The 15,185-nt window shown below is 38.4% G+C and overlaps 1 protein-coding gene across 2 annotated transcripts in view; it reads right to left on the bottom strand.

Moving 5' to 3' along the window:
- Positions 1–15,185, bottom strand: part of cntnap2a (contactin associated protein 2a) — a 521,370-nt gene that overhangs the window by 263,529 nt on the left and 242,656 nt on the right. For both annotated transcript variants that reach the window (XM_052113320.1, XM_052113321.1), the window contains exon 5: positions 2,799–3,002. In XM_052113320.1, coding sequence (XP_051969280.1) covers positions 2,799–3,002 — 204 coding nt within the window. The remainder of the gene's footprint in view (positions 1–2,798; positions 3,003–15,185) is intronic.

The raw sequence follows: 15,185 nt of genomic DNA, 5'->3' as shown, positions 1-15,185 counted from the left end.
CACAGTCAGCCATGATTACTTTAATCAATGAGTTACCGTGTCAAATAACAGGACGCTTACTGAGATTAAGGGAGTAGTATTGAGCTGGTCCTCAGATTAATAAATGGCAGCCCCCATGTGCGTGTTGACCCTCTGCATGTACAACCCCGATTCCGAAAAAGTTTAAAAATGCTGATAAAAACAATAGTGATTTGTAAATTATATTCACCCTTTGCTATATTGAAAGCAATACAACTACACATTATATCATGTTTTACCCAGTGAATAATTGTAATTTTTTAATTTTTTATTTTGTCATTTCAAATCAGATGATTGTAACATGCCCCCAAAAAGTTGGGACAGTCGAATGCTTAACACTGTGAAACATCACCATTTGTTCCGATAAAACTTTTATTTCCTTTATTAATTTAGAAAGTGGAATTTTCCCCCAGTCATCCATTATGTAGGTCTTTAGCTGCACAATTGTATGGGGTCTTCGTTGCCATATGGTGTGCTTCATAATGCATCACACATTCTCAATTGGAGATAGGTTAGGACTGCAGGGAGGCCAGTCTAGCACCCACACTCTCTGCTTACACAGCCATGCACTTGAAATCCGGGCAGTATGTGGCTTGAAGTTGTCCTGCTGGAAAATGCAGGGACGTCCCTGGAAAAGATGGTGCTGGATGGCAGTATATGTTGCTCCAAAATTTGTACATATCTGTCTGAATTCATGGTGTTCTCACAGATGTCATGGGCACTGACACACCCCTGGCCCATACAGACACTGGCTTTTGGACCTGATGCTAATAACAGCTTGGTTTGCCCTTTTCCTCTTTGGTCTGGATAAGAGGACAGCTGTGTTTTTAAAAAAAAAGTGAAATGTGGACTCTTCGGACCAAAAAACACAGTTCCACTGTTCTAATTTCCATCTAAGATGAGATCCAGCCCAGTGAATTCTGCAGTGCTTCTGGACAGTGTTGATGTAGAGCTCCTGCTTTACATAATAAAGTCCTAACTTGCATCTGTGGATGCAGCGGCGAGTGGTGTTCACTTACAAAGGTTTACTAAAGTTATCCCAAGCCCATTTTCATGATATCCATTACAGATGAATGCCGTTTTTTAATACAGTGTCATCTGAGAGACCAGAGAATACGTACATTCAGAAATGGGGTTCATCTTGCCCTTTACGCATCAAGATTTGATCAGATTCCTTGAATCTTTTAACTACATTGTTCACTGCAGAGGATGAAATGCTCCAAATCCTTCCAATTTGTTTTTGGGGAGCATTGTTCTCAAAGTGGATTATTTGCTGAAGCGTCTGTTGGCAAACTGACAAGTCTTGAACGATCCTTGCTCTTGAAGTACTAGGCTGTTTTTGGAGGCTCCGTATACGGTATACAGTACTATGACATGATTTCCTCACATGTTTAACATCTCCCATTTCATATCACCTTGTTATTTGAATTTGTCAAATTGTTATTAGTCTTAAATTGTCCCTGTCTCATCTTTCTTGGAGCGTGTTGCAATCATCTGATTTGAAATAACTGTACATTCAAATTTAAAAATAAATAAATAATGGAATTCACAAGGTAAAACATCACATAATGTGCTTTCAATATAGTAAAGTGTGCTTTACAAAAACCAAGCTTTTTGTTTTTATTTGCATTTTATATACTGTCCCAACTTTTTCGGAATTGGGATTGTAGAATAAAACAGCTTTTATAAGGTTACTGATATGACTGGAGTCTTCATTTTAATGTGAGTGGTCATGATTACCTACATATATTGCTAAATTAAAATTCATGCCTTTAGGAGTTAAAGGTTTTAAAGAGGAAAAAGAGTGCACCTTTAAATTGGTGCAAATGCTTGTGTTCATTAAAGGGGTCATGACATAATCACATTTTATTTCATCTTTTGACAAAAGAAGTCATTGTACTATAAAACATATTGTAAGTTTCAGAACTCAAAACTTCCTCTTCACTGCAAAAAGAGTATTTGTTGAAACCAAGCTGTCAAAATGACTCATTCTCTACTTCCCCCACACTGTGATGTCACACTGTGGTGTCACACTGTGGTAGACATTTACATCTGACCACCTCCACAACAACATATCAAAGCCTAATTGACCTTATCACCTCTGTGGCCCACCCAGTAGTGGTGAGTAGTGAGATGGCAAGTAGAGAAAGTAGGTCAGTCAAGAGCAGAAAGTCAATCATAGCAGTGGGCATATATTGTCAAGTCTTAAAGTAGAGGCAGCACCAAAACCGAGTGTTTTTGACAGAGGGTCAGAATGAGGGTGTAAAATGAACATGTTTTACAATTATATGACTGTTTTTATGAAAAAACTTTACTAAGATTATAAGTGAACTTCAAGGAACATACTAAAATAATAAAAAGGGCATATCATCATGACCCCTTTAAGTGAAAAACGCCCTTTTAAGTCTTTTCATACCGAATGCATAAATATAGAGATATATTGTATATCTTCAAAAGGGCATATAATAGATATTTTTTAAGCTATATCGTTCAGCTAGAAGTGGATGGATATTTTATCTCCCATCTGGATAGGCCTGCAAAAGTCCATGAGATATTAAATGTAATTTTCTTTCTTTATGGGGATCAAGAAATTAATGAAATAATATGAGACAGCATGCAAGAATTCAATGCATAAGGTGAGAACAAAGCGATGCACGTACAGTAGTACATAAGTGAGATAATTCACATCAAGGTAAACATAAAATTACTAATACACACTCACATTCCTGAGTGCACAAGCACACCATGAACATAAACATACTTCACAATATCAGTTTTACCAAGGTTTATCTGCAGCAGAAGTCTGCCTCTTCTCAACTCCAGGGTGATGTAATCGCCCTGTTGACCCTCACCGTGCAGAATCACCCCTTCACTCTCTGATGTTTTAAACTTCAGTGCAATCACGTCCTTCAAAATCTTCATCTTCTTCATTTTAAAGCGGTAAGAGATCACCCCCTGCCCATCAAAATTAATCACATCTGCCCCTGTTGGTGAGAGAGAGAGAGAGAGAGAGAGAGAGAGAGAGAGAGAGAAGAGAAGAGATTAGCACCTCAGAGTCTACTGTCATGCCTATTTTTTTTTTTTTTTAATTATGGGTTGAGTGACTGTTCTCTAGATTACTTAGATGGAAAAAACATGGTGAAGTTCACAGATAAACTGCAGCTGGGATCAGGTGATAAACTACAGTGAGGAGGTAGAAAATTGGAGCTGGCTATTACTTGCTGACAATGCCTTTCTGCTTATTGCGGAGCGGCACTGAATGATACATACAGGAAGTTATGAATGTAAATCGGTCTCTTGGCAGGGTTATTAAAGTTTGAATATTTTATGTTGTTTTTATTTCTGTTTTACTTTGAATTTGACTTTGCACTTTTTTTGCTTGTTTATGACTTTTATTTTATATATATATATATATATATATATATATATATATATATATATATATATATATATATATATATATATAAACTCAGCAAAAAAGAAATGTCCCTTTTTTGGACACTGAACTTTAAAGATGATTTCGTAAAAATTCAAATAACTTTACAGATCTTTATTGTAAAGGGTTTAAACTATGTTTTCCATGCTTGTTCAATGAACGATAAAAAGTTAAAAAACATGGACCTGTGGAACGGTCGTTAAGACACTAACAGCTTACAGACGGTAGGCACTTATGGTCACAGTTATAAAAACTTAGGACACTAAAGAGACCTTTCTACTGACTCTGAAAAACACCAAAAGCCCAGGGTCCCTGCTCATGTGCATGAACGTGCCTTAAGCATGCTGCATGGAGGCATGAGGACTGCAGATGTGGCCAGGGCAATAAATAGCAATGTCTGTACTGTGAGACACCTAAGATAGCGCTACAGGGAGACAGGAAGGAAAGCTGATCATCCTCACATTGGCAGACCATGTGTAACAACACCTGCACAGGATTGGTACATCCAAATATCACACTTGTGGGACAGGTATAAGATGGCAACAACAACTGCCCGAGTTACACCAGGAACACACAATCCCTCCATTATTGCTCAGACTGTATGCAATAGGTTGAGAGAGGCTGGACTGTTGTACAGCAGGTCCTTACCAGACATCACCGGTAGCAACGTTGCCTGTGGGCACAAACCCACCTTCGATGGACCAGACGGGACTGGCAAAAAGTGCTCTTCATTGACGAGTCGCTGTTTTGTCTCACAAGGGGTGATAGTCTGACTCGCGTTTATCATTTAAAGAATGAGTGTTAAACTGAGGACTGTAGTCTGGAGCAGGATTGAATTGGAGGTGGAGGGTACGTCATGGTCTGGGGCGGTGTGTCATATCATCGGACTGAGCTTGTTGTCATTGCAGGTAATCTAGACGCTGTGCGTTATAGGGAAGACATCTTCCACCCTCATGTGGTACCCTTCCTGCAGGCTCATTCTGACATGACCCTCCAGCATGACAATGCCACCAGCCATACTGCTCATTCTGTGCATGATTTCCTGCAAGACAGGAATGTCAGTGTTCTGTCATGGCCAGCGAAGAGCCTGGATCTCAATCCCATTGAGCACGTCTGGGACCTGTTGTATCGGAGGGTGAGGGATACAGTGATTCCTCCCAATGTCCGGGAACTGGCAAGAGCCTTGGTGGAAGATTGGGGTAACATCTGGCAGCAAGAACAGGCAAATATGTTGCAGTCTATGAGGAGGAGAAGCACTGCAGTAATTAATGCAGCTAGTGGCCACACCAGAACACCCTTGTTCAGGGACACATTATTCCTGACAATATTATTTCTATTAGTCACACGTCTATGAAACTTGTTCAGTTTATGTCTTAGTTGTTGAATCTTTTTCTGTTCATACAAATATTTACTCATGTTAAGTTTGCTGGAAATAAAAGCAACTGAAAATGAGAGGATGTTTCTTTTTTTGATGAGTTTATATACCAATTATGTTAGCTTTATTTTAGTTTTTTATTTCATTTAACAAACAAATAGAAACAAACATATTTTCACTAAGTTTTTCATTAAGTTTTCATAAATAATAATAACGCTATCTCTTGATAACATTTTTCCTACTGACACTGCCTAATTATGCATGTATATATTTGGCAAACTCACAATTCTTGGTGGCACATGACTTCTTCTCAGACTGTTTACATAATTCACTGAAGTCACTTATAATCAGCATTAGAAGGTTATATATTTGGGAACTACAGGAAAATACAGGAGTCATGTTCCTTTCCACCAATAAGTTTGATGTGCCATGTTTATTCTCTTGGTTTATAGAGCAATTTATTTATTAGGTTTTGATATGTGCTAAATTAATAAAAATTAGATGGTGTTGATTTTAGCAGTAGGAGTAATCATGACTGCACCACTTTTGCTAACCAACTGACAAAACATTGTCAGTGTGTAAATGATATGTCTTAATGAGATGTGCAGTAAACAATGAGATACAGTGACCACAATAATATATGGATACTAAAAGCCACACTCAAAATGTACGACTATCATTGAAACAGTGGATCTAGCAGAGTAACTACAGATGTATTTCATGACACTAATTATGGACATGTCCCACTATAGTTTGACAACCAGTAAGTGTCCAAATACTTTCTGTCTTTAATTTGAACAGCATATCTAGTTTTATCATTTAAAACATAGTATGTGTGTGTGTGTGTATATACACTCACCTAAAGGATTATTAGGAACACCATACTAATACTGTGTTTGACCCCCTTTCGCCTTCAGAATTGCCTTAATTCTACGTGGCATTGATTCAACAAGGTGCTGAAAGCATTCTTTAGAAATGTTGGCCCATATTGATAGGATAGCATCTTGCAGTTGATGGAGATTTGTGGGATGCACATCCAGGGCACGAAGCTCCCGTTCCAAAGATGCTCTATTGGGTTGAGATCTGGTGACTGTGGGGGCCATTTTAGTACAGTGAACTCATTGTCGTGTTCAAGAAACCAATTTGAAATGATTCGAGCTTTGTGACATGGTGCATTATCCTGCTGGAAGTAGCCATCAGAGGATAGGTACATGGTGGCCATAAAGGGATGGACATGGTCAGAAACAATGCTCAGGTAGGCCGTGGCATTTAAACAATGCCCAATTGGCACTAAGGGGCCTAAAGTGTGCCAAGAAAACATTCCCCACACCATTACACCACCACCACCAGCCTGCACAGTGGTAACAAGGCATGATGGACCCATGTTCTCATTCTGTTTACGCCAAATTCTGACTCTACCATCTGAATGTCTCAACAGAAATCGAGACTCATCAGACCAGGCAACATTTTTCCAGTGTTCAACTGTTTTTGGTGAGCTCTTGCAAATTGTAGCCTCTGTTTCCTATTTGTAGTGGAGATGAGTGGTACCCGGTGGGGTCTTCTGCTGTTGTAGCCCATCCGCCTCAAGGTTGTGCGTGTTGTGGCTTCACAAATGCTTTGCTACATACCTCGGTTGTAACGAGCGGTTATTTCAGGCAAAGTTGCTCTTCTATCAGCTTGAATCAGTCGGCCCATTCTCCTCTGACCTCTAGCATCAACAAGGCATTTTCGCCCACAGGACTGCCGCATACTGGATGTTTTTCCCTTTTCACACCATTCTTTGTAAACCCTAGAAATGGTTGTGCGTGAAAATCCCAGTAACTGAGCAGATTGTGAAATACTCAGACCGGCCCGTCTGGCACCAACAACCATGCCACGCTCAAAATTGCTTAAATCACCTTTCTTTCCCATTCTGACATTCAGTTTGGAGTTCAGGAGATTGTCTTGACCAGGACAACCCCCCTAAATGCATTGAAGCAACTGCCATGTGATTGGTTGATTAGATAATTGCATTAATGAGAAATTGAACAGGTGTTCCTAATAATCCTTTAGGTGAGTGCATATGGGACACAATGGTGGTGACTGTGTGGATCAAACCGACAACCTTCTGCTTAAAAGTTTAGTGCTTTAGCCAACTACACCACAACCACTCCAGCATTACTTACACACACACACACACACACACACACACGTTTGTTTTCCTATCCTTATGAGGACTTTCCATAGACATAATGATTTTTATACCGTGCAAACTATAGATTCTATCCCCTAAACCTAACATAACCCCTAACCCTAATCATCACAGGAAACTTTCTGCATTTTTACATTTTCAATAAAACATTGTTTAGTATGATTTTTAAGCGATTTGAAATATGGGGACACTAGTCTATGTCCGCATAAAGCACATTTATAGCATAATAACCATGTGATTACCAGTTTATAACTTACAAAATTGTCCTGGTATATCACAAAAATGCGCACACACACACACACACACACACACACACACACACACACACACACACACACACACACACACACACACACACACACGCCACCATTGTGTCCTTAAGCAAGGCACTTTATTCCAGGTTGCTCCGGGGGGATTGTCCCTGTAATAAGGGCTCTGTAAGTCGCTTTGGATAAAAGCATCTGCCAAATGGATAAATGTAAATAATGCTATGCTTAAAAATTGTGTTTGTTCTGTCTGACTTTAAAAGAAATGCAACTTGGTTTGATATTTTGTTATATAATAAAAAACAAATAATGCAAATTTTAAATGTGGCTTAAGTGTTCAAATATTTGTAGTCGAAATAGTTTACAGATAGAGCATGTTAAAATATAGCTGTTTATTGGAGGACTTTGCCTATTTAAAAAATAAATAGTTCCATGTGCTTATTACAAAAACTTGTGCTTATTGTCAACTCTAGAGTTGCAGCCAATATTATTGGCACCTTTGGTATATATGAACAAAGAAGGCTGTGAAAAATATATATTTATCCTTTTGATCTTTGATTCATAATATGCACAAAAATCTATCCTCTAATGCAGTGGTTCCCAAACTTTTTACAGTGCCATACCCCTCCAAGCATTCAACATCATTTTGCATACTCCCCCTCTAATGCATCATAACATTCACACAAGGTATTTTGAAAGTATGTATATGTGCGGTGAGCTCAAGGTGCTTTTTTATGTCACATATGACACTATAAGCAAGGTTAAGCTCATTTGCTGAAAAATAAATCATGAAACAAACAAACAAAACAAATGCAAGTGAAAATTACTGCGTTTGAATGTGGAATACATGAATGTGAATATGAATGTGACATCTGACACCTGTCATCAAAACAAAGGCCATATGCATGTTTCAAACTGCGATAAATACAAATAAATTAACAAAATAATATAGTTGACAACTAACATGTGCAACTCAGTTAAAACACTGAAGTATACATTTGACTAGCTATCGCTTAGCAACGTCACCTTGCAGTGTACTGGGCAAAGAAAGAAACTTGCATTCCGTATGTTACACACTTACACACAAATCATGAGTAGATGCATTTTTAATTGTAAAAGATAGGGTTATTTCATTGCATGCTATTTATCTGACATTTATGATGAGACCATTTAGGTGTTCCTACTTGAGGGCGCACAAAATTATTATTTGCCAGTGAGAAATCCAGTACATAAACTCTATTTAAATGTTATTTTAGACTGGGATGAAATTAAAACGGTAAATCTCTGAATTATTTTTTACCCGGCATTCTGTATAGTGAATGGGACACTATAGTGTAAAAAGGCACCGTCTTTTGGATGAGATGTTAGATCCTGTACCCCATCTGCTCGCCGAGGGCGTCCCCCTGCGGCAGCGAAAGTCCAAGTGGCTCTGCCACAGCCCAACCCCAGTTCTCAGCCCCTGCTTAGGGCCCCCTGCAGGAAGCTGACGCTCCGCGCCTCAGGACCTGGAAGGCTCCTAAGCGCCCCTGAGATGGATGATCCAGGGAGGGAGATGTCCGCTACTACCAAGGAGCTGGTAACCAGACCACTCCGTCCCCTGGTGGAGGTCCAGGAGGTAAATACTATGTTTCCTTTTGTTTTGTGTTCTCCACATCCTGCGGTACCCACATTTTCCAAAATAGAGCCATTTCCTCACTCCTTGGGTCACATACTCGGTGTTTACAACCGCCGTTATCACGACCACCATTATCACGGTGACCGGACACCATACACTTGCAGCCAGGGCCCTGTGATCGCGGGCTCCCCACCTTTGTGCGCCCGGCCGCACCACACCTTTATTTCCGGCCAGCCGGTTGTGACGAGTCTCGAGGACAGACCAAGAGACCCTTCTTGCAAGGTCAGGGAGGACAAGGAACAAGTCACCGTTGTGGCCCCATATTGGCCCACCCAGACTTGGTTCTCGGACCACACACTTCTGGCTACAGCACCTACCTGGCAAATTCCCCTGAGGAAAGACCTTCTTTCTCAGGGATGGGGCAACATCTGGCAGAGCGCCAGAACTCTGGAACATCTACGTCTGGCCCTTGGATGGGACGTGGAAGTCGAAAGTGGTCTACCACCGGCAGGATCATCAGGTTACTCAGAGGGGCCTGGAGGCTAAATCCTCCTATTCCACGCCTCTTCCCTTTATGGGATCTCTCTTTGGTCCTCCTGGGCCTTCGGCGAGCCCCATTTGAGCTGCTAGAGTCAATCGAGCTGAACACCCTCTCCTTGTGTCATCAGAGCCCTCCTGATTGTGCACACCTCCATCAAGAGGTCCGGGGACTTGTAAGCGTTCTCTGTCAGCGAAATGTATTTAATACATTTAATGAATAGTAACATTAATACAGATAATAATGGCCATAAAATAAAATACAACAGTATAAAATAAAAACTAAAAATAATTTTTATACTATACTTCACACTTTTCAGTCCAGCTGTGGCCTTCTTCCCTAATGATCAAATTTGTATGACAAACTCTCCTTGGGCTGGCATTTTTTGTTCTTGTCACATAATATTTAGTGTGGATAACATGTGAATAAAGACTCAGGGCTTGTTTCTCCACTCTCATGGTTTCATGATCAATGTAGTTTCTGACGTTTTTGCCATTTACATGCAAGAGCCAGCTTTAAAGGTCACATACAGAGGTTGCTCTACAAATATTTGTTTGCTTTGTTCAGGTCCAAAAAAAGTGGACGGATGGTCATCCTAGATCAGGGGTCAGGAACCTATGGGTCACGAGCCACAAGTGGCTCTTTGTTAAAAATCGGGTGTCTCACCATTCACCAATACATGGTCATTTAAAACTTTCTAGAGATCATTTTCCAGTAGAAAGTGTGGGCACGATTGGAAATCTTGAAGTCAATGACACTGTTTTGATTTCAATTCTCCCGAATTTGTCATACAGTCTACTTCTAGTGAACAAGGTTTGAAATGAACACCAGCCAAATGCAGATTTTTCGTGCAGAGTATTTTGCTGATGTACCAGCCGCCATGGAAGGCGACCTGTAAGACTTCTCGTAGTGATATATTACAAGAAATTACAGCTGTGGCCAAAAGTATTGGCAGTGACGTAAATTTTGTGTTTTGCAAAGTTTGCTGCTTCAGTATTTGTAGATAATTTTTTCACATGTTTCTATGGTATACTGAAAAACAATGATAAGCATTTCATAACTTTTAAAGACTTTTATTGGCAAAAACATTCAATTTATGCAAAGAGTCAATATTTACATTGTTGAACCTTGTTCTTCATAACCTCTGCAATTCGCTCTGCCATGCTGGATATCAGCTTCTGGGCCAAATCCTGACTGATGGCGATCCATTCTTGCCTTAATAGTGCTCGGAGTTGATCACAATTTGTGGGCTTCTGTGTAGTATTATACATGCAGAAGAATTGAAACGACATGATTTGAATCTAGAAAAAAAACAAACCTTTGCTATCCTGGAATTCTTCACCGTCATAAAATAATGGACCAAGCATTCCTACTTCCTACTTCCTACTGAAGGCCTGTAACAATAACATTTAAGACACTCTAAACAAATTCATTTAAAGCAAAAAAGTTAATGGGTCAGACAGACCCCTCAGCACGACCTTCTGAACTTCCACACTGAGTTAAAGCAGACTTCTCTTTGAAAGGTTTCCAAAAGACCATCAGATTTGCACGACTCGAATACTAACATATTTCATCTTAATCTAGGAATATTCTACACAAAGTCACAGTATTATACTGAATTAACCTTCTAAAATTTACAGAATGCATTTAAATCCACAATTTATACAATACCTAGGCATACTAGGTAATTCTGACAATTGCTTTGAACTGTGGTAACTTGTATAACTGACAAATGAATGATTATAGTCTGATGCACCTCTTTAAAATGTGTGTAAGTTTTATCCATGTTGTATAACCAAGGAATTAACCATTATGATTTGTAACCAGAGATTTTCACGTTTTGTTACCTACAAGTACAATATTAATGAAAGAATGTCAAAATTGGTACGCAATTGCTCGTTTAGTTCATTATCATTTTCATTATCACACAACATTATCACTCTTGCCTAGTGACATGGTGCTCCATCATGCTGGAAAATGCATGGAACATCACCAAATTGCTCCTGAATCATTGGGAGAAGCTGCTCTTGCAGGATGTTTTGTTACCATTCTTTATTCATGGCAGGGTTTTTGGGCAGAAATGTGAGAGAGCCCACTCCCTTGGATGAAAAGCAACCACACACATGGATGGTCTAGGATGCTTCACTGTTGGCACGACACAGGACTCGTTCAACTTTTCGTCTCCAGACTATCGATTTTCCAGATGTCCCAAACAGTTGGAAAGGGGATTCATCAGAGATAATAATTTTGCACCAGTCTTCTGTGAATGCATCTGATCACTCTGCACACTAAGATAACTTTGCGAAACACAAAATTGATGTCACTGCCAATACTTTTGACCACGGCTGTAGACACAAAGATGCGTGTTTGATGAAATGTGATTATATTTTGAAGAAAAGACGAAAAAAAGCCGCTGATACATGTCTGATTTCACGAGTGCAATGAAAGCGCTTCTCCTAGACACACACATAGACTATAGACCTTAGCTGTTTTATGAGCAATTTTATGAACGTTATTTTTTATGTGCACCCAGGGTGTGAAACTAGCACCCACCACCCGCAAAATGCAACAAGGCTAAATCCAGTTCGCGAGCTCCTCGTCCAAATGTATTTCATGTGCGAGTAATTTTGTTCATCTACTCACAACAGGTGGATGTAAGACATCTCGGAGTGACACATGACAAGAAATGCTGTTCGTCAAAAATATGTGCTAGAAGAAACACACTTTATTATATATTTAAGAACAGACAAAAAAAAAGCCGTCACTGCTTGTGTCTGATTCTTTGTTTGTTCAGAGGCGTGCAGCGGGACCCTGTCTCGTGGAGCAAACCCATATAAAGAGTTATCACTCCTTTTTTTTTCTGTTTTATTCAACTGAAAACTGTTTGCAAGAATAATGTAGTATATGAGAATGCTGCAAATGATCTCCGATCAGTTCGTGAGGTACTGTGATGGAGCAGTTCACTCTTACACATTGTGAACACAACTCTGCAGGTTCAGTAATTTATACAGGTATCTTTGTATTAAAGAAACAAAGATGAAAGTGATTAAATCATAATGTAATACAAGAACCATTCACCTTGAACCTACAATTTTTTCTATTTTCTTTTCTTTAGGCAGCATAAACTGTTATCAAAACACAATACAAACACATTCAATAAGAACATACATTTGGCAGCATTTTTTGGGAACACAAGGCTTATTTATTATGATGAATATTATAATAATCTTTACATTTATAATTGTCTTTTGTTCTTAATTTGCACCTGTTGCCGCATACTGATACTTGCGTGATGGAAATTGGAGACATTTCTAAATGTTTGGATTTAGGGAGGTGGTTATAAAGAAGATTTTTTTAATCAATTCATTATTTTAATAGCTTTTTTCGTTTCATATAAAATGCAATTTTAATTTAGAAATGTCTTTTTTTAAGTCTTTTATTTTCACGTATCAATAAATGTATTTAGCAAAATAAAGCTAAAATATTCACCGACTTTGGGGGTTGACCATATTATCGGATATCACAATATTTTAAATGTGATTATTATAAAAATATTTTTTACATATCGCCAGCACAAAAGGGAATTTACATTTTTAATGAACAATTGTAATATTAACCCTTGTGCATCAATTAAAAAAAGTTACACATAGGTTCATTATGGACAAAAATGGCCATGTCCAAAAACTGTCATAAAAATATTATAGATTTATATTTTTTTCCACTTTCACTGACATAATTTTTTTAACCAGCATCAGCTCTAATCATAATGACCAAACATTCATTCATTTTTAGAATTTTAACCCTTTAAACACTGGTTTGTTTACATAATGCCACTGTTGTTTTTTTAGGAAAAAATGAAAAATAGTAATTATTTTCAATTTAATAGATGCAAAGCAGAATTTTTTTTCTTTGATTATTAGAGCCTCGGATATGTCAATGATTAACAACAACATTCATTTTGATGCTTTCATATTTTTTATGCAGTATCAGATTTAAAAAAAGCTACCACTTAGGTCCATAATGGACAAAAATGGCCATGTCAAAAAGTGTCATAAAAATATTATAGAATAATATTTTTTCTACTTTCACTGACTTATATTTTAACCAGCATCAGTTCTAATCATAATTACCAAACATTAATTTATTTTCAGAATTTTAACACTTTAAACGCCGGTTTGTTTACATAATGCCACTGTTGTTTTTTATAAAAAATATAATAATTATAATTATTTTCAATTTAATAAATGCTAAACAGAATTTTTTTATTTTTATTTTTAGAGCCTCAGACACATACAAACCACACTCTGAAATCCATACCAACACACTCACACAATTATATATTCATAATGTATCTAATTGGCTCTATAATATGCATAAGCCAAAAACAGCAGAAAACAACAACAAAAGCGATGATATGCCAAACCTGAAAAAATGGCACGATCTGGTAAAAAATATTTAAAATGTAAATTTTGAAGCCTTGCCAACATAATGAAAGCATGTTAAACAAGATTGCATAATTTTATAGTTAAATGGCACTGGGATTAAAAATCACAGTTTTAATGGGTTTCAATGTGCCATTTTTGTCCAAAACGACGCTATGAGGGAGTATTTTGTGTAACTAGTGCAAAACATTTTTTTTTAAAGAAAATAGGGTGAAATATAAAAATTCCAATAAATATTCACACCTGTGGAAAATTTTATGCAGTTAGCATTAACACAGACAAAGTTATCAAAAAAACAAAACTGAAAAAGCCAAAAATGTCCACAAGGATGCACAAGGGTTAAGTCATTTTATGGAGACCTGCACAAACGTGTGTACTCAATTCCATATTGCAACATGTTACCTATTCATTTTGGCATTTAGTTTGTTTTTGAGTAGTCTATGGGCAATATAAACATTTTATTTTATTGAAAAACTTTGTTTTTGAAAATAGTAAATTAGAAAATTTTTGGTATGGCTCTTTCGCAAAAATGCATCAACCAAAATTTTTAAAATTGGTTCCTTAGTGAAACAAGTTGAAATATTGTTGCATAATAATACATGCCATAAATGATTTCTTTTACCAATAATTTTATCAGCGGGCTGGCAACACCCAATACCTTTGCGAGATTTTACAATCTCCGCGTTGAGCCGGTTTTGTCCCGTGTTTTGTCAGGTACGAACAGGTCAGTCTTTATATACTGAACAGCTGGCCGGGTGTATAGGACATGAAGAACACCTTCACCGATGTGTAAAATAGCGCTAGATGGCCACAGCCAAATATAATACTCTGTGAAGAGAAAACGTCTTGTGGGCAGTTGGGGAGGTTACGTGCAGACTGTTGTACCTGCTATTATGCACGCAGCAGCTTGCTTGCACCTGCATCGCCAGTTCACGTAACACGGTTCAGATGTTGTGCCGTTTTTCTATAGGGACCCCTAGTGTCACTACATCGACACAACTTCGAGTGAGTGACAGAAGGGGAACGTCTCGGTTACTGTTGTAACCTTCGTTCCCAGATGGAGGGAACGAGACGTTGTGTCCCTCTTGCCACAACACTGTACTATCTGCTGAAATGGCCGGGACCTTGTCTCGGCTCCTCAGCACAAAACCTGAATGACTGGCCGCATTCCAGCTCCTTTTATACCCGTAGGTCCGGGGGAGTGGCATGCAAATTCCACTCGCCAATTACCATTGGCCTTTTCTCAAAGATTACAGGTGTTTGGGGCTCTTCAGAGCGACCCCTAGTGTCACAACATTAACACA

Source organism: Xyrauchen texanus, chromosome 41 (assembly GCF_025860055.1).
Source record: "Xyrauchen texanus isolate HMW12.3.18 chromosome 41, RBS_HiC_50CHRs, whole genome shotgun sequence".
Taxonomy (NCBI): Eukaryota; Metazoa; Chordata; class Actinopteri; order Cypriniformes; family Catostomidae; genus Xyrauchen; species Xyrauchen texanus.
This window is presented reverse-complemented; position numbering and strand designations above follow the sequence as displayed.